General features: G+C 46.0%; 1 protein-coding gene across 1 annotated transcript in view; it reads left to right on the top strand.

Moving 5' to 3' along the window:
* LDAH (lipid droplet associated hydrolase) overlaps positions 1 to 15,951 on the top strand; it is a 131,356-nt gene extending 115,405 nt beyond the window's left edge. Inside the window, exons 6-7 of the mRNA XM_062209022.1 lie at positions 1,377 to 1,459; positions 15,383 to 15,951. Coding sequence (XP_062065006.1) covers positions 1,377 to 1,459; positions 15,383 to 15,574 — 275 coding nt within the window. The 3' untranslated portion in view covers positions 15,575 to 15,951. The remainder of the gene's footprint in view (positions 1 to 1,376; positions 1,460 to 15,382) is intronic.
* The last annotated feature ends 4,418 nt before the right edge of the window (positions 15,952 to 20,369 follow it).

Here is a 20,369-nt window from a genome sequence, read left to right as displayed (position 1 = left end):
CAGCAGCTTTACCCTCTATGCCACAACACCAGCCCCCAGAATGCCTTTTTAAAGAAGTCCACTTACATGGTTTCATGAGATGTACTTAAAATGAAAAACGGTTAAAAATTAAAGGAAGGACAGAAATATCAGGCAGATGCTAACCCCCCCCCCCAAAAAAAAAGGCAAGGTAATAACAGTCAAATGGAGCACAAAGCATTGGATACAAATGTTCATACCACTACAAGAAAGCCATGCTTTAAATTCATGTTTTCTTTGACTTTCTTCCTCTTTCTTGGGTATTGGACATCTTGAAAATGAAGATCATTTTGCAACCAGTATAATGGGACTAGCAATCATTAAAGTCTCTTGGGGACAGGCATTTGTCACAGTGGTTAAAGTCCCCACTTGGGACACCTGTATTCCATAGCAAAGTGCCTGGTTTGAGTCCCAGCTCCTTTGCCTCTGATCCAGCTAGTCGCTAGTGCCACCCAGGGAGGCAGCAGATGTGGCTCAAGTACTTGGGTCCTTTCTACCCATGTGAGAAACTTGTATGGAATTCCTGGCTCCTGTCCTCAGACTAATTCAGCCCTGATTGTTGTGGACATTTGGGGAGTGAACCAATAGATGAAAGATTTCTCTCTCTCTCTCTCTCCCTCCCTCCCTCCCTCTTTTTGAAACAGGAGATAGAAGCTCGCTCACTGTCTCTCCTTCCCTCCCTCCCTTCCCTTCTCCCCTCTCTACCTTTCAAATAAAATGAAAATAATTTTTTTAACCTTTTGACAGCCCTTCAAGGGTGGGGAATATCCAACCTGTATACTGTAAAATAATTTGGTCTGGCCCTGCCAAGGTAGCTACAGGTGGGACTCGAAATTCAACAAATCTATAATTTTTAAGTTGATAATTCTGTGTGGGCCACCAATGATGTTATGAATATCCTTGGCTGAAAAAATGTTTCCCAACCCTGAAAAATAAGAATTCCTTTTAGTTTGTTTGCTTTTTTAAATAAAACTGCCTGTGTAGTTTCATATTAATAACGCTGCACAGTTTCCCCAGTTTACATTGTTTATCTGTAATAATGTTTATTTCTCATCCTTAACATGTATTGGTCAGTACAGTTATACCATCCTCTACTGTGGTACCTGCATTAGATTGCTGGACCCCTGAACTTTGCTCCTGGGAAGCCAGGTGAGGTTGTGAGACTATCCTTGTTAGGACATGCTCCTGTCTTTAGAACCGCCTGACTGCCTGCCTCGCTCAGGCTTTCTGTAGAGCCTCACTGTATCAGATGACACATGGCCAAAAGAAAAGGCAGGAATGTGAATTTACTAATATTAATGTATAGTTGTGTTTGTTCTGTATATTCTAAGTGTTTGACGTTTTATTTTTTAATGTAGCTAATGCTGTCTACCTTGGGGGCCAAGAAATGATGGAGGTTGTGAAGAGAGATGACGAAACCATAAAGGAAAATTTACCTAAGGTAAATCACTTTGGGGCTACAGCACATCATGTTTACAGAAGACAAAAGCTAGAACTGATTAGATCTATAACACCTCAACAGTTTGTAGATTCAGACAATTCAAGTTCAAAGGAATGTTATTCCAAAGTAAAGCTGATAGCCTAGTTACTTGCACACATTTTGGCACCTATTTTTGTTAAATATATTTTAGAATCAATACTTTTCCATTTTGTCCATGCATTTTAGCCACTGTAGGCTTGGTACTGAGAAGACTTTCAATGATACCAATAGAACAAATGAGTTGCATTGAGATATAAATGAAACAGGAAAAAGAGCTAACATTGTTTTGGCCTGATGATTAGTGAGCCTGTCGTTCTTATTCTGTAGCACATAAGGTTAGGAATGTCTCACTTTGACACCAAGACTCATTTTCTGAAATATTCAGTATTTGTGAGTAATTCCTGCAAATACTAGAACCCTCTGCAGACACATTTGGAAGACCAATCTCTGAAACGGTAAGGAGACTATGGTGTAGAATGTGTCTAAGCACCCTAGAGTTTGGGTGGTTGTGATAACTCCCCTGGCATCATTGTCAGTCTATCCATCCTGAGGAGGACAGAGTGGCACTGATTAATGCTGTAGCCACTAGCCATGTGGCTATTTGTGCCTGGTTTGAATTGAGATGTGCTGTAAGTGTAAAATACACGTGGGTTACAAAGAACTTAGTGTAACAAAAGTAAAATGTTTCATTAATATTTTATGTTGATTACATGCTTAGATGATAATATTTTAGATATATTGAATTAAATAAAATATATTAGTAGAAGTAATTTCACCCATTCCTTTATACTTTAATATAGTTGCTACCCACTTGTCAAATTGCATGTGTGCCTTGCTGTGTTCCTCAGTTAGCACTGATGTGGAGCTTTAACGTCAGTGCTGAACTCACTGCTGCTGGGTGCGCTGAAACGATCCCTGCTGAGTGGCCACCTCGTAGAGGCTCCAGGAACCCATCATCTGCAACTGAAGGCCTGCTGGCTTTGGGCTGTCTCATAAATGCTGACACATTTGGCTTCATCTTGCCTGCAGTGTTCATTCAGATATCTAAACTTCCCAACAAACGTATCTTAAAGCAACAAATACATATCTTCTTAAAAATGTTTCCAGAGTATGAAGAATATTCATGCAGAGAAGGTTTTTGAAAATGACAATCTTTGTCTTATGGTCATAGTGACCATCGTGTTTCTGGGTTGGTTTTTTTTTTTGTTTTTTTTTTTTTTTAAGGTTTTCTTTCTTCTTCCTTTTTTCCTTCTTTCCTTTTTTCCTTCTTTCCTTTCCTTTCCTTTCCTTTCCTTTCCTTTCCTCCTTAGAGTGACAGAGAGAGGGGAAGAGACAGATCTGCCATCTGCTGACTCTTTCCCCAAATGCCCAAAGAAGCCAGGAACTCCATTCGGGTCTTTCACGTATGTGGCAGGGGCCTAAGTACTTGTACTGTCATCCACTGTCTCCTAGGCACATTAGTGAAAAACTGGGCTGGAGCACAGAGTAGCTGGGATTCCCAGCCAGGCACTCGAATATGGGTTGCAGACGTCCACCCTCTGTGCCACAGTGCCTGCCTGGCCATCATGTTTCTTAAGTATTAATTGCCTAGAGATTGAAATTTTGAGAACAGAAGGATGCCTTCACTAGCTGAATGAGGATGGCTGGGCCTCAAGGGGACCTTCTTCAGGCTTTCAGCTGCCTCCACTCATTGAAGACGGTGCAAGGAAAACATATTTTTCAGTTAAATAATAAGTGAATCTGTTTCAAGAATGCATTTAAGTTCTCTGTGTTGGAAGTTCCTAAAAACAACTGACTTCCCAGTTAATAACAAGGCTGGCAGATGCTCACTTCCAAAATTCACACTTGCTGAGTGACTAGACCCATCCTGTGTCAGAGCCTGTCTTACCACCTGTGGAAGCCAGCTGCTGTAAAATACTCATCATTTCTGGATTCTGCTCGTATGTTGTGCTCAGGAAAAGGTCAAAGAAAGGTGCTAACTTATTCCTGTGCTGAGTTAAATCCATATGCTGGTGTAATCATTCCCAGATAGAGGTCTGTTCCTGGTGACTGTGTCAGGGCTGTGAGTTCACTGAAGCTTTTATGGGGTAAATAGAAGGGTATAAAGGGAGATGGAAGACGTTTCAAGGTTGGTACGAACACACAGTCACAGCAGCACACTTCCAGCTCCAGGGAACAGCCCTGTTTTTAAGATAGCAGTAAGTGTACGTGTGGAACTTGAGGAAATACAGCATTGTTTAGTTTAATGATGCAAAACTACCTTGCAGTTAGTTGATTATGATTTCTACCAGCTAAGTTTGAGCTCTCTACTAGAATAATGCAATTCTAATTCCTAAGTGAAACTAAGTGCAGAGAGACAGGAAGTTTATTGCAACTTTTTGTTCCTGTAATGAAAAAGAGGAAACATGCTGTAATTTAATATTGGTAAAAGTTGAATCAACATAATATGTCCCGGTCTGCTTGAGAAAATAAGGAAACTTCACAGGGCATGTTGCTCCAGGAAGATAGTGGGCATTGCCTTCTGCCTTCCACTCACCCCTGATAATTCATCAAACCTGAAAACCAGTTCCCAAGATTAGAAATATGCCTGCTTTAGAGAGCCTGGTCAAGGATGCCCTGTTCATTTCTACTCACGCAAAAGGTATTCATTCAGAAACTCAATACCTATCGAGGGCCATCCAGTGTGAGGAGTTTTTGACTCACATTTTTTGGAAAAATCATTCCATGCATCTTATTCAACCTAAAACAGTTGTTAAAAATGTATCTTTGGGGGGCTGGCGCTGTGGTGCAGTGGGTTAACACCCTGGCCTGAAGTGCCGGCATCCCATATGGGCACTGGTTCGAGACCCGGCTGCTCCACTTCCTGTCCAGCTCTCTGCTATGGCCTGGGAAAGCAGTAGAGGATGGCCCAAGTCCTTGGGCCCCTGCACCCGCGTGGGAGACCGGGAGGAAACTCCTGGCTTCTGGCTTCGGATCAGCACAGCTCCAGCCGTTGCGGCCATCTGGGGAGTGAACCAGCGGATGGAAGACCTCTCTCTCTCTCTCTCTCTCTCTGCCTTTCCTCTCTCTGTGTAACTCTGACTTTCAAATAAATAAATCGTTTTAAAAAAAATGTATCTTTGGACTAGCCAACCAGGAAGCCACAGGAATGCTAGTTTTAAAATAGTCTGTCTATTAGATCATGCAGATGACTTTCTTATTTTCTCTCCTCCCCTAGAAAACTGTCAGGCTGTAACCAGCAGACTTTGGTTCTAAATTCAAGTTTTCTACCAGTGGATTTCCATTGTGCACATAAAGAAAGCTTTTCCATTGGGGAGAGTGGACCTTTTTAACTGAAAAATCTGAACTGTCTTCTTTCCACAGTCGGGAGACTTTGTAGACAGTCGTGTCTAATTGCAGTCCTTCAGCACTGGGTATTTAGTGTCCGTTCCTGGATCAAGTACATCCACCTCATAGTTGTTTCCAAGAGAGTATCCCACTGTTGGACAGCCTGTTGCTTCTCCACCTGACTGAATCCTACTTGTCCTTTAAAACTGGCTTCACTGTCATCTCCATGGGGCCTTTCCCAGCCTCTAGTCTTGAGCAGATGTCCCTCTACTCTCAGGAATCCCGACATAAAGTTTTAATATACATTTACCACTTACCACCTAAATGACCCGCCCTCCCCACTCCCCACCTTGAGAGAAAGAATTCTGTTTTACTCATCCTGATGCCCCCAGGACCTAACACAACACATGATACCTGGAAAAAAATCAGTCAGTATATACCAGATGGATGGGTAGAGATAGGGAAGCCACTGGAGTGTAGATTCTAAACTCTTTTTGTGTTATGAATCTCTTTGGCTCTCTCATAAAGTATTTGGACCCCTTCTCAGAATAATACTTTTAAATGCATAAGGTAAACACATGAAATTATGAAAGAAACCAGTTTTATAGTTATCAAAATATTTTAAGCAAATTTATAATATGCATTTTATTAACACATTGAATAATGATATAATAGATAGAAGTCCCACTGTAAATTTCTGGTGATGAATATAAATAATTTTTTACTTACCTATAATAAGTTTACTGTGATTTGAAAGAGTCTTTGGTGTTCATAGGTGATAAAACACAGGCATTACTTAAACAAAGGCCCTTCATAAAGTTCTTGGAAAATGCATGTTATAGAAAAAATTACACACAGATTTCACATTTTTTGCACCAAAATAAACTTACCTTTTAATTATGTTTTCCAACAGACTTTTGAAGTACCCATGTACTATGGTTTGTTGCTTGTATTCATGATGGTGGGAAATACAAAATTTTAGTTAAAGTTAACAAAAATAAACATAAATTGTCTCCAGTTTTTATAGAACATCCCCCCCAAAACCCATGTGCATGCATGGACCTATATCCCTGAAGTGAAGCATCTCAGCATCAGACAAACTAGAAAAATTTAGGTAGCATGGTATTGTGACTTGGCCACTGGCCTAACAAGAAACCATGAAATGCTACACTCAAGAGATTGTATTAAGTTGCTGAGCAAAAGGGTAACAGTCAGGGTGATGTGCAGGGTGTTTGACAGCCATGTGACAGCCTCTGACGAATCAGAACATGGGCCAGCTGTGAACGTCCAGTCTTTGGGGGGAAATGTGTGTGAGGACATTGCAAAAGAATAGAATCTGAGGTGGGAAAATTGTATATAAGGTTTTTACAAAGATGAAGGCAGTGTATTTGGGATGGAAAGATGTAAGAGGTAGCATCAAAGGCACTCAGGACTAATAGGGTATGGGCAAATGGAGATGGAGTAATCTAAGATTAGGTCTCCATATCTGGATTCAGTAATAGGGAAGAGACGAACAAGGAGAAGCAGCAGCAAGTTGTGAAGGGAGGGGCAGCTGAGAAAGTAGTTGATTTAGGTACTTGTGTTTGAGGTTCCTGTAAGACATCCCAGCGGACACATGACTGGATAGCTGGATGCATGGGTTTGAAACTTAGAAGAGTAGGCTTGGCTAAATTTTGATTTTGGGTTGATGAGGCTGTAGTCGAAGTCATAGGCATGGATAATGGCGACCTAAGGAAGCATCAGTGTTAGGACAGAAGACATCTGAAGATTGATCTGGGAACCAGCTCACAGGCTGGGGTGAGGGGAAGAGGAGCCAGTTAATAAGATGAGAATGGAGAGGAAGGGGTGGGAATGAGACCAGGATGGAATAAGGCAGGGAAGAGAATCAGCTGTACATTTTCACCACCCCAGTCCCAATGTGTCTGGGGGCCTCTGGGGTCTGCTATGCTTTATGAGGCACCTGGTGTGTCCGAGGCAAATAGGAGGTCAGCATTCCCTTGGTCTGTCATTGTTCTAAACTATAAGGGGATGCCTGTCTCACTCATGGAAAAGTGAATTAGTGTTTGGTTTATAAACTTGAAGTTTTCATTTCAAACTCACTGCGGAGGGAAATTCTAAACTGCCGTGACCATCTTTGGCCCGGGCTGATGGAAACAGCTGGTGTGTGCTACTGCCAGAGTGAACCTGAGCATCACTATCAGTCCCTAGGAATCTGAAATTGTTCCCAGAGAGAACACGTGGGTGCAGCTTTCAGAGGAAGGTGGGCAGTCGGGGGGTGGGGGTACTGCCCCCTGCCCTGGAGGGCCAGGCTGCAGCTATAGTGTGTTTTGGCAAAGGGACAAAGTGTCCCCAGAAACAAGAACCCTCTACCCTGGCCCTATCCTCATCTGTCTAGCCTGCCTGAGCTTTCACCAGAGGTGCACACCGCCTTTGGGAACAAACCTCATGCAGTTGTTTGCAGATTTGGGCATGCAAATCCTTCTGACATGCACACGTCCTGCTTGGTGGAGCGTAGGAAGTGCTCCCTGGACCAGCTAACCTGGACTGCCTTCCGCCAAGCCTCGATCTGAGACGGATTCTGTTAGTTCTGCCTGTTTAATTTGAAGCCTGTCCAGAATGTCATAATCATCCTGGAAATAGATAGGTTTGTTTTTATCTCATTCACTTTGACCTTGAGAGCTTCATTTGAGGCAGTTGCATTAACATACCCTTGAGTTCAGTCAGCGCCTGACTGAAAGGAGCTGAGTGTGTGGGAGAGCAGGGTCCTCAGTGCGGCCTGGGTTGGAACCCCAGCTCTACCATTTGCTTGGTTACGTGACCTCACTTAAGTTGCTGGACCTCACTGTGCCCTTTTTTTGTTGTTGTTGTTGTTGTCCATCAATAAAATGGCTTAGTCTTATCCAGTTGTTCTAAAAATAGATGCTGTAGTTCAGACCTTATCATTCAGACCTTACATGAGTGTCTGGCATGTAGTAAGCATTCAGCAGCATCCACTACTACTGTTACAAAGTTGGCCAAAGCCTCACTCTGCCTCAACATACTTTAAAATGACTGTTTGCCTAACTTTTCCTCGCCATACTTCCGCCCTGCCCAGATAATTTCTTTCTTCAATGGCAGATGTTAGTGATGTGAGGTCTGTAGCCGAGGGCCCTGGAATGCCCCAATCCCTTTCTAAGTTGCAGCCACTGCTCCCTGTGAGGTGCCAAAGGGAACTGTGGTAAAGGAACTACAATGAGGGAAAACACAGTAATACTTCACTTTTACCAGAACTCGGGCCCAGCACTGTATAGCAGAGAATCCTGATGAGCTGGACTTGATCTTCTCACTTAAATGAAGATCTTTCCAGCACACCTGCCACTCTCCTGAGGCATAAAATCAGGAAGGAACAGAACGCAAGAGGATAAACTGGCTCCCGGTGCCTCCTCCTCAGCTGCCTAAGGAGGAAAGCAGATGCCGTGGGTCAGCTTCTTGCTGCAGTCCCATGTGAGAAAGAGATGAAGCTAGATGTCTCTAGATGGCCTGGTGTCTTCCATGGGGGAGCCAGTGGTCCTGCCCCTGCAATTAGCCAAGCAGGAAAGAGAGGGCTCCCACTACGTACCTGTTCACCTGCTCCAGCTGTGGGAAATGGGCTGGGCGGAGCCCATGGGGCCGACTTCTGCTCCTTAGGGGCTTGCATTCTGGCCTTCACCTATATCCTCAGCCACTTTCTTCATTCTTGGGAGAGTTTAACTCTTATTTTCCCAAGGATGGAGGAAGGGAAGAAAGGAAACAAAGTAAAACTAGAATTTAAATGTCCTAAACATCTCTCTTTCTTTAGCAGTTATGCAGGTTCTGGGAAAATGCCCAGAAAGACTACAGTGAATTTTTTAATTCATTTATTTATTTGGAAGACAGATACAGAAAGAGAGGGAGACACAAAACAAGATGAATCTTCCATCTACTGGTTCACACCCTAAATGGCCACAATGGCCAGGGCTGGGCCAGGCTGAAGCCAGGAGCCTGAAACTCCACCTGGGTCCCCCGTTTGGATGGCACGTACCCAAGCATTCGGACTGTCCTCCACTGCTATCCCAAGCACATTAGCAGGAAACTGGATCGGAAGTGGAGCAGAGACTTGAATTGGCGCTCATAAGGGGTGCCAGCATCGCAGGTGGTCCCTGCGGTGAAATCTTTAAAGCTTTGTAGCTGTTTGTGTTCCCATAGGGATAAGATGTTTAAATAACTGAAAAGAAGTGCTTGTATTCCAGGAGAGGTTTCTCATTTCCTTTAAGGTTGCAAGGTCAAGGCCTAAGTGTCTTTGACTTAGGCAGGCAGGTATAGAAGCTTGTTGCTGTCCTCAAAAGTGCCTCTTGGTAGACCAGAAAGAATGGGGAGAGGGGACAGGAGAAAAGGCAAACATGGCAGCGGCAGGGTTAGTAGTTAAGGTGCTGTATGGTATGTCCACACATCAGAGTAGCTGGGTTAGAACCTTGGCTCTGCTCCCAGTTTCAGCTTCCTGCTGTTGTGCATCCTGGGAGGCAGCAGGTAATTGCCCAAGTGCTTGGATTCCTGGCTTCTGGCTGGACCCCAGCCATTGTAGGCATTTGGGAAGTAAACCAGAAGTTAGGAGCTCGCTGTCTCTCTCTCTCTCTCTAATAAATAAAATAAATTTTAAAGAAAGAGAAATGGCAGTCAGCACCGCGGATCAATAGGCTAATCCTCCGCCTTGCAGTGCCGGCACACCGGGTTCTAGTCCCAGTTGGGGCGTCAGATTCTGTCCCGGTTGCCCCTTTTCCAGGCCAGCTCTCTGCTGTGACCCGAGAGTGCAGTGGAGGATGGCCCAAGTGCTTGGGCCCTGCACCCCATGGGAGACCAGGAGAAGCACCTGGCTCCTGCCTTCGGATCAGCACAGTGTGCCAGCCGCAGCACACTGGCTGCAGCGGCCATTGGAGGGTGAACCAATGGTAAAAGGAAGACCCTTCTCCCTGTCTCTCTCTCTCACTGTCCACTCTGCCTGTCAAAAAAAAAAAAAAAAAGAGAGAGAGAGAGAGAGAGAAATGGCAAATATGGCTTCTGTGAGGGGTCAAGCTGCAGGGTTGCAGGTACATTTGAAGAGAGACATGTCTCCTGGGGGCACAGGGATGGGGAACCTTTTTTTCTGCAGAGAGCCATTTGGATATGTATAACATCATTCCCAGGACATATAAAATTATCAACTTAAAAATTAGCCTGCTAGGGGCAGGCTCTCTGGCAAGGTAGATTAAGCATCCGCCTGCAGTGCCATTTTCCTGCAGTGCCAGCATCCCATTTGGGCGCTGGTTTGATTCCCAGTTGCTCCACTTCCAATCCAGCTCTTTACTATGGCCTGGGAAAGCAGTAGAAGATGGCCCAAGTGCTTGGGCCACTGCACATGCATGGGAGGCCTGGAAAAAGTTCCTGGCTCCTGGCTTCGGATCGGCCCAGCTCTGGATGTTGCAGCCATTTGGGGAGTGAACCAGCAGATGGAAGACCTCTCTCTCTGTCTCTCTTCTTTCTGTAACTCTGCCCCTCAAGTAAGCAAATAAATATTTAAAAATTATAAAAGAAATTAGCCTGCTATAGATGTATTGAATTTTGAGTTCTGCCTACAGTTGCCTTGGCAAGGCCAAACCAAAAGTCGGGCCTTATATGGCCTGCGGGCTGGACACTCCCCACGCCCATCTTAAGGGCACACCGAACAATTAAAGAAAAATGTATTTAGGAACCAGAATCTGTAGTAACCATCATACCACTTTCCTGTAGAAAACACAAGAGGAAAAACAAAAGCACAGTCCTGGGAAATCATAATCTAGAAGAACTGAGAAGATTAAATTTTGTTTTTAATAGAAAAAAATGGTCTACTGAAACATGACAACAATTTGGAAAAAGCAGTTTCCCCCCTCATTCATGTGTACTTTGTATCAACTCTCATGAGTATCAAAACAGTGCTAAGGAGAAATAAACTACAGGAAATAATTTATTTCCTCCTAGACCTTTGAATATAAACATTCTGCTGATAACTTGAGAATCTCAGTTAATAACTGCAGTATTTTCAGAGCAGTTGTCACACCCATGACATGCAGCGTCTCAGAAGAACTACTCAGGAGCCAGCACTGTGGCATAGTGGGTTAAGCCACAGCCTGCAATGTCAGCATCCCATATGGGCGCAGGTTCAAGTCCCGGCTGCTCCACTTCCCATCCAACTCCCTACTAATGCGTCTGGGAAAACAGCAGAAGATACCCAAGTGCTTGAACCCCTGCACCCACGTAGGAGACCCAGGGGAAGCTTCTGGCTCCTGGCTTTAGCCTTGCCCAGTCCCAACCATTGCAGCTCCTCTTCCAGTCCAGCTCCTGCTGTGGCCCAGGAAGGCAGAGGAGGATGGCCCAAGTGCTTGGGCCCTGTACCCGCATGGGAGACCAGGAGGAAGCACCTGGCTCCTGGCTTGGGATCTGTGTAGCTCCGGCCATGGCAGCCATTTGGGGAGTGAACCAACAGAGGGAAGACCTTTCTGTCTCTCTCACTGTCTGTAACTCTACCTGTCAAATAAAAAAAAAAAAAAAGAAGAAGAACAAGAATTACTCGGACATCAAGAATACTTTAGATAAATGTATTTGGCTTTGCTCCTGTCCCCAGTCATCACAATGTTAGTTTTCTTATCTAGTTTAGGGCCTCCTAGTCTGGGCTTTGTATTTTTATAACATGGGTCCATTCACTGTAAATTATAAATACTAGCAAAAGGGACTGCATAGGGATGTTATCTCTGATGAATGATCCAGCTGTACAACTCGTCCATTGCTTCAAATTCAGCAAGCACATCTCGCTAAGCCTCGGTTTTCTTTTCTGTAAAATAGGGATGAAGTTCCTTCCTTAGAGTATTGTTACAAGGGCACAGTAAGCTATAAGTGGAAAGTGCATAGCACAGAGCTTGCCGTATTGTTCTCGGTTTCCATTGTGATTCTTTTTTATATACCAGCATTATAATAGTTTCACTCTTAAACACTGTGTTCTGTTATCCAGTTAGTTCTCTTTCTTTCTGCTTCACCTGTTCTCCCCCACTACCTCCACACACCTCATACTTTTTCATTTTCCTGTTTAGGGTTACAGGTGCAGAGTCCTCTGGTCAGTTCGGTTGCCTGAGATTTACGATGTATGGGGAACAGGAAGTATCTCAAGCCAGTGTACATAAAGGCATTAGATAACCATGTGTTTTGCTTGTAAGCTAAGATTTCCAGAGAGCCCTTCAGTGAATATAGCCTAAAGAAGAATCTTTAAAACAAAACTTTTAAAACTTGACCCTACCATCAATTAGAGACTTGACCAAATGCAGCCCATTCTAAGTGGTTACTGGTCATGGAGAATCAAGAGATCAGGCAGCCATGGGAAATCTGGGCCCCTCTCTGTTCTGTATCTTGAACACTGACATCCCTTCCAGTTGAGGCTCCCGGTACATCTTGGGCAGTGGGAACCCCATAATTACTTGGACATGACTTGTCTCTTGACACCCAAAGGTGTCCTTCTAGCTGACTCTTCCGTATTACAGTTTTCACAAGACTTCATATCTATAGCATGTATTGGTGAGAGGGCCCAGGGTGGCTCTCTCTGTGTCCAGGTATCTTCAGGCAAGAGCATGCCCTGGAACAGAGGGAAGATACCTGGGGAGCACAAACCCAATTCTGAATTTCCAAATTCCTCAACAGTGTTCCGACTCTGTGCTGAATATGCTACCTCCTGAATTTTATTTAGTTATTTCTATTAGACAGGGAGAGAGGGGCCATCCTCTAGTTCGCTCCGCATGGGCCCACCGGAGCCAGGGCTGGACCAGGGTAGAAGCTGGGAGTCAGGAACTCAGTCTAGATCTCTCGGTGCCTATTGTCAGGAAGCTGGGGCCAAGAACCAGAGACAGGACCTGAATGCAGTCAGTCTGATACGGGATGCAGAACCATGAGACCAAACACTTGCCCCTGAATACAGTTTAATTTAAAAGATTCCTGGTGGTAAGTGTGGGGAGTAGTTTAGAAAGAACAAAGTTACTCACTCTATTGGTAGGTATTTAGTGCCTTCAAATAGGCTTTTACTCTCAACAGGACTTCAAGGGGAAGCTACAGCAGAGTGGTTGCTGAGAGAACCTGGGAAGAATACTTTTCTTTGATTGGCCAGACTAGTCAACCACTGGTTGTAAGGTCACAACTACAGAGCTGTTGAATGAGCTGGGACCAAGAGGAAGACCCAGGCAACTGCTGGGCTCTCCTGTTCTGCAAGAAGCAGAAGTTAGTTACTCTGCTAAAAACCATGGCAAAATGAATTTTGGCTTTAGGGGCTTCAGATTGCCTGAAAGTAGTTGAAGTGGGCAAAAACAGGAAAATGGTAGGAATAAATGAAATGGTGTATCTGTAAGTCAGAAGTCCTCTGTATTCTCAAAACTGGAACCCCAGGGGACAGCCAGAGAAGTCTCTATGTTGTGATTCAGAGTAAGTCTGCCACTCAAATTGTCATCAGTCATGTACTGTCTGTAGTATTCCATGAAATATTTTGCTCCTTAAAGTGTTTTTAAACTAGCCACCTCTTTGAACGTGGATTAAGTCGTAGTGCTATTATAATACAGGCCAGTGTTTTGTGTATGGGGGTTTCTTTTAAAGATTTATTTATTCATTTGAAAGGCAGAGTTACAGAGAGAGAGGGAGAGACAGAGATCTTTTCCACTGGTTTACTCCCAAAATGGCCAGAGCTGGCCTGATCGAAGCCAGGAGCTTCTTCCTGGTCTTCTATTTGGGTGGCAGGGGCCCAAGCACTTGGGCCATCCTCCTTTGCTTTCCCAGGCACATTAGCAGGGAGCTGGATCAGAGTGGAGCAGCTGGGACTCAAACCAGCACCCATACGGGATGCTGACACTGCAGGTGGTAGCTATACCCAATACAGCACAGTGCCAACTCCAGGCCAGTGGTTTCATAAGAGCAATCTCACGTGTGCCATTTTCAGACCGTGGATTTGACAGTGGATGCAGTGATACTATCTGGTGGGCAATGGGACCAGTTTCCCATACCTCCCCTCCCCCATCCCACACCACTCGATCCCCTCCAGTCTCTCATCTCATTGCAGCAGAGTAATTTCCCTGACAAACTACCTGCTCATGTCACTTCATCTGTGGACTCAGAATAAAGAGCAGCTTCCTTCGCACATACAGAGGAAAGCTGTCCATGACCCCATCTCGGTCCGCCTCCCCAGTTTTATCTCTTCCCACACCAGCAGTCCAGCCATTTGCTGTTAGTTCCAATTCCCATACCAACCTTCTCTTTCATGCTTTTGACTTTGAATGGTCTGCTTGCCACGGCGTGTTCCCCAAATTGAAGACTCCACTTGGCCTTCACCCTCTGAGGAATTATTCCTGCTCTCTGCGTCCCAGCAGCTGGCCCTCATCCGGGCTTTCAAATCCCCTCTCTCTCTCAAGACAGTGTCTAGCTTCCTAACAAAGTAGACGCTCAGTCAGTATTTGTGGAACAGACTCATTAATAAGTGATTGAAGATTTGACTAAGCAAATTGGGTATGTTACGAGAAGCTACAAGTGACTTTAGCCACTTGAAGACTGGAACTGGACAGCACTGTTCTTCAGCGATAACAGGTGTCACAGGATCTGTCAAATTTAGTTCTCATTTTTTTGTAAAAGTCGCCACGGTGAACCCTTCTAAATATGATATTTCATTTTTGATGCCTTTTCTCTTTTTTTAGAAATACAGAACTAGAACTTAGCAATTTTTCAGTGAAATGCGATAGTATGGAGCTAGAAAATTACTTAAAATTTTTTTACTATGTTGGTGCAGGAAAATTTGAGATCCATGCCTAGTTTTTTCATAATACGCATTTTCCATGAACTTTTAAAAATGCTTTTATACACACACACACACACAGGTGTGTGTGGTACAGGTCTAGGTAGAAGATATCCAGTAAGGATCTCAGTCAGGCTCTCAACCTCAAAGGAGGCTGCCTTCCTCCAGCCTGCTCACTGTCGCCCACAGTATGGTTGTAACACCTCCCCCACTGAATCAACATGCCACCCAGCCTGGTGGAGCCTTTTCTTAGAAATGTCCTAAACTCTCTTGGAATACTGATCCCACTTCATCAGCTGCGGTAAAAAGCCCAAGAATCGGCTCCATCTTTACATTCATTCAAGCAGCGTGGCCATGGGCCGGGCTGAGCCGCACAGCAGTATGTGACAGCTATTCAGCGTGTGAAACGGTCACCTAGTCACTCGGTGACTCAGTAGCCATCTTCCTCACGCTCGCCTGCCTTCTCTCCAGCATCCTCAATACAGTTTCGCTGGTGAGTTCCTTTAGTGAAGTATGGGTGTTGTGTCACACACAGGGCTCCCGTGGTGGCTTTGTTCCCATCAGACTCCTCTTGATAGACTCCTGTAAACCACGAGGCCTGGCTTCCCGAGAGGGCCACCTGCAGCAGCCCGGGCCAAACCGCCAGGTGCTGCCTCCGCAGCCTCCGACTGCTGCTGTCATGTCTGTGTCAGGAGGGGAAGGTTCTTTCTAATTAAATGTTTTGTCTTTTCTTTTAGCTTACATTTTACTATGGTACTACAGATCGATGGTGTCCAAAAGAGTACTATGAAGACATCAAGAAAGATTTTCCAGAAGGAGATATTCAGCTGTGTGAGAAGAACATACCTCATGCTTTCATCATGAACTTTAGCAAGGAAATGGCCACCACGGTTGGTGGCTGGCTCAGGGAGGAGCTCTCCAAATTCTAATACAGTGACACAGAAGATAAGCACCCACAGCCGGTACACAGAGGCTGGAGGTGTCCTATACTTAGTAGGCAAATGGCTAGTTTTGATGTTTGATATTAGAAAAGAACTACATGAGAACCTCTTGGCTTAAAAACTACTGGCTCCCAGCTTTCCACACTCCAGGCTAAAGTAAGCACATCTGATCATTCCATAGGGTTAACACAGTTTCCAAGACTCAAGGAACATGGCGATCTATAAACATGGTCTCATGTTTGCACAAGATGCCCAGTGGCACCCTGTGGTATATTTTAGTAGGCAGAACCTTTGCAGGCCAAAGAAAAAAATCTAGATTTAGTTTATTTTGGGTTACATTTTAGAATAGGCTCTTCTGGAGGAAACTGAAATACCCACAGAAAAGCGAAAGAGATCAGTGGATGTGAAGTGTGCAGTTGGGCACATGGAGCGTAGGAGGTCGAGTGAACGCTCAGCAGCAGGCCGTGCGGGGCAGTGCGTGCTGCAGTGGCCTCGGTCTCCGCCAGCGACAAGAGGTGGCGATCAGCTCAGACCACCTCTGCGCAGGCCTCAGCGGCACCATCACTGTGACCTGAGCCTCCTGCGTCAGACACAGGCAATACTTCGGTCAACTAACTGGCATAAAGAGTTGCTGAAGGGTCACAACGACATCTCCTGTCATGGGAGAGACAGCAGGCTCCATGCTGAGCCTGCCCCTGCCGGGGTGAGCTCCCTGCAGGCTTCTGTTCCTGGCACGTGCTATGCGTGCTGACCCGCAGTTGCTCTGTGAGTCTTGCGGTAAAACTCTGTGGAAGACAAGCAGTGAGCCAAGTGTGTGCTAGCCATTGAGTAGGATGTTCTTGTCGACTCTCTGATTCTTTTCTTCTGCAAGTCTTCTAGTAAATAATTTTTGAAAGAGTGTTTTAAATTGCTGAGCAGCAAAGCATTAGCGTAAATTAGTTTTGTGTTTCTGCACTAACTTTATCTGTGGGGAAGAAATTACTTTGCTAATGAACCAAAGCAGACTACGCAATTATGTGAATCCACCTCTCTACACACTGAGGTCTAATAGAGAAGCAGTGTGTTCTCTGGCCCAGGGGAGATGATAGTACAGTTACCTTCCCTGCATTGACTCAATCCTGAGACCTTAGGAGCCAATAAATTCTGCTGGCCGTAGTAACAGTTGATGATCAATGAGAAACATTCCATTTTCTCCTAGAGGAGGCCCCTCATGGAGTTATCATCCCTTAGGACCATGAAATGTTGACCTTCCTATCAGAAACCTAAGGCCCCTAATGAAAGATACTGCACAGATATGCTGCCAACTCCATGGTGTTGAATGAGTTATTGTCCTCTGGCATGGCTTCTACATCAGTGCAGTGACTTCTCAGAAAACCAGACAAGGCGTGCTGTTAGCCCAAGGGAAGAGCCCATAGATGCAGAGGCCCCAGGCACTGGGCTGCATACAGAGTCCTCACTGGCATCTGCATAAGGGTATGTTCTAGAAGTCTGATGTTAGAAGCCAGGAGATTCTCTGCTGAGTGCCTTGCATACGGGAGATGCTTAACAGTGCCCAATCAAAGCATATAAATAAACAAGCCCTGGTAAATCATGCCTACTAGAATGAAGAGCAACATCCCCAGCCTTTTTCTTGGATGTTGTATTAATCAACTTTTCATTACCTTAACTAGAATCCCTAAGAGAAGTTCACTTATAAAGATTTCTTTTCACTCATCGTCTTAGAGGCTCCCCGTCCAGGATCAGATAGCCCCACTGGTCTGGCATCTGATGAGGGCAATGGAGGTGGAACTCGTCCAGAGGGAATGTCACATGGTAAGCGAGGAAACAGAGCAGTGAGGCCCAGCTCAACCTGTAACCCACACTCTGGCGAGGATTCCCTTCCGAGAGCAAACCCCAGTGACCTAAAGACCCTCCCACTGGGCCCACCTCCTAGGCTCCATCAGTAGATCGAGTCTCCACCCTTAACCCGTTAACTATTAACAGAGGCTTTGGGAATCAAGGCCCCAATATGTGGGCCTCTGGGCTCTATTATCCAAATAATTAATGTTATTCTACAATACTCAGTATCTCAAAAGCCTGTACATATAAAATTATATCTTAGTTTTGTTTTTTTAGAGCTTAAAATGATTCCTGTTAATCATCTGAACACCACATGATTTTCAAAATAAATGTTTGACCAGCTCTCATTCCTTTGTCTAGCCCGGACTGTGCATGTTTTGGGGGATGGGAGAGGGGATATGATTTGAGCAGGTCTTTGAGTGAGGCTGCCGTCGAAGTCTATAATGAAAGTGAAGAGGCACTTTCTCCTGGCATCTTTTAGAAAGGGCAGCATCGGATTTCAGAAGATTCTAGTCCATTTTATTTCATTAGGAGTACAGAAGACAAAAATAGACAAACGGTGATAGAATCCATTTTCCAGAAGAGTTTTCCCTGTCTGTCCCAGTCAGCCAGGCGGCTGGTCGCCATCGAACATTTAGCTTCTTATAGAGTGCTCTAGTGCAAATGAAAAATGGAGGCTTGGCTGGCGCCGTGGCTCAACAGGCTAATCCTCCACCTAGCGGCGCCGGCACACCAGGTTCTAGTCCGGGTTGGGGCGCCGGATTCTGTCCCGGTTGCCCCTCTTCCAGGCCAGCTCTCTGCTGTGGCCCGGGAGTGCAGTGGAGGATGGCCCAAGTCCTTGGGCCCTGCACCCCATGGGAGAACAGGAGAAGCACCTGGCTTCTGCCTTCGGATCAGCGCAGCGTGTTGGCCACAGTGGCCATTGGAGAGTGAACCAACGGCAAAGGAAGACCTTTCTCTCTGTCTCTCTCTCTCACTGTCCACTCTGCCTGTCAAAAATAAAAAATAAAAAAAATGAAAAGAAGGTATTGGGACAATTCGCATAGCTTGAATGGGTCTGGAGATGAGCTGGGGGTGAAATGCCAACATGAGTGTTCTGGTTTCAGTGGTGCTGCTGTGGAAAAGTAGGAGGATGCCCCTGTTTGTAGCTGAAGCTGCTGAAGTGTCTGGGGGCAGTGACCATCACTTTAAGTTATTCCCAAATGGATCATGGGAAAATCCTGGGTTTTTTTGTATACTTGCTAATTTTTTGGAAGTTTGAGATGGTTTCTAAATTTCCAAAAATAATAATTTATAAAACACACATACCATTGCTCCCTCCTTCATCTGTCCCCTGCATCTTTTCCACAAAGTAAATTTCTTCTAGGCTATTGCCTAGAGACTCAGGTTCAGATCCCAAATGTGTCACTCAGTATGTGATACCAGAGACTTCCCCACAACCCCCCACACACTCTGCACCGCCTCGTGCTGCCTCCTGGGGGCCACAGGGAGCAAGCCCGGCCAAAGCCAGGGCTGGGAAAGTTCATCCAGTGAAGGAGTCCTGAGGGCCCGACTGGCTGCCAGGGCAGGTGAGGAGTGAACAGTGACAGTGGAGCAGCTTCCTCTGTGAAGCTGGGGCAGGGTCAGCACTTGTCTCACCTTTGTGGATTTCTGGATGGGTTTTTGTTTGCTTTTAGTGGGGATAAAATGAGGCCATGGCCTGCGCCGTGGCTCAATAGGCTAATCCTCTGCCTTGCGGCGCCGGCACACCAGGTTCTAGTCCCGATCGGGGCACCGGATTCTGTCCCAGTTGCCCCTCTTCCAGGCCAGCTCTCTGCTGTGGCCCGGGAGTGCAGTGGAGGATGGCCCAAGTGCTTGGGCCCTGCACCCCATGGGAGACCAGGAGAAGCACCTGGCTCCTGCCTTCAGATCAGCGCGGTGTGCCGGCTGCAGTGCGCTGGCCGCGGCGGCCATTGGAAGGTGAACCAACGGCAAAGGAAGACCTTTCTCTCTCTCTCTCTCACTGTCCACTCTGCCTGTCCAAAAAAAAAAAAAAAAAAAATGAGGCCATACACCTAGCATCCTGCCTGGCTCAAACAGCACCTAAGGGGAAGGGATAGCAAACTTGCTTTTCCATTGAAATCTGTGCTCTTGGGGGGCGTGAAGGAGCTCGTGCCATGCCAGCCAGGTTTCAGCTAGCCTGTCGCTTACTCCTTGAAGTCTTAGCTTTCCAGCTCATGCACAGAGGTGGCCCTTGCTCACCTGGCTCTGCTTTCTGGCCTCAGGCCCCACAGCCTTGACAGCCGAGGACGCTCCTGGAGCCCACTAAGAAAAGATGTGGGAAGCAATGCCGGTGCTTAGCCAGTGTGAATTGTCATCTTTGATCCTGGCCTTCTCTTGCTAGAGACAAGAGCAAGGATCGACTGGAGCTGCGTCTTCCCTAGGGGAGGAGCTTAAGGAGAGGCCAAAGGCTGGGACAAAGTGTGCTTTGTAAACAAACCACCCGTGGCTCTGAGGCCTGCGGCAGAGCTCCCTGCCAGGGAGCTGAGGACAGAAAAGCGTTGAGGAGCGTCGTCCAGTTGCTTTCCAAGGAGACTGAGACTCCTACCTGGGCCCACACAGATGGAGTAAATGATCGCTCTGGTCCAGGTGCAGAGTGCTGTGGGCCATGGGCAGCTCCAGAGAAGACTGATGGCACCAAGTGTGACACCACGAGAGCCCCCAGGTGAGATCCTCAGAGCATGGCCAACGTCGGAGAGCGCTCTGAGTTGCTGTGGTTCTAGACAAGACAGAGCTGGGGATCGGGGAAGAGGAGGCTGTCCCAGCACGGGCAGAACTGGGCGAGTCTGGAACAAAGAAGAGTGAGCCCTGAGGGAGGGTGCTGCTCGCCCACGTTGTCAGCGTCGCACGCCATCCCCCCAGCCTGTGTGGTGCTCCCTACTCCCATGTCACAGCTTATCACCGA

This window comes from Lepus europaeus, chromosome 13 (assembly GCF_033115175.1).
Source record: "Lepus europaeus isolate LE1 chromosome 13, mLepTim1.pri, whole genome shotgun sequence".
Taxonomy (NCBI): Eukaryota; Metazoa; Chordata; class Mammalia; order Lagomorpha; family Leporidae; genus Lepus; species Lepus europaeus.
Note: the sequence above shows the minus strand (reverse complement) of the source record. Positions and strands in the feature narration are given on the sequence as shown.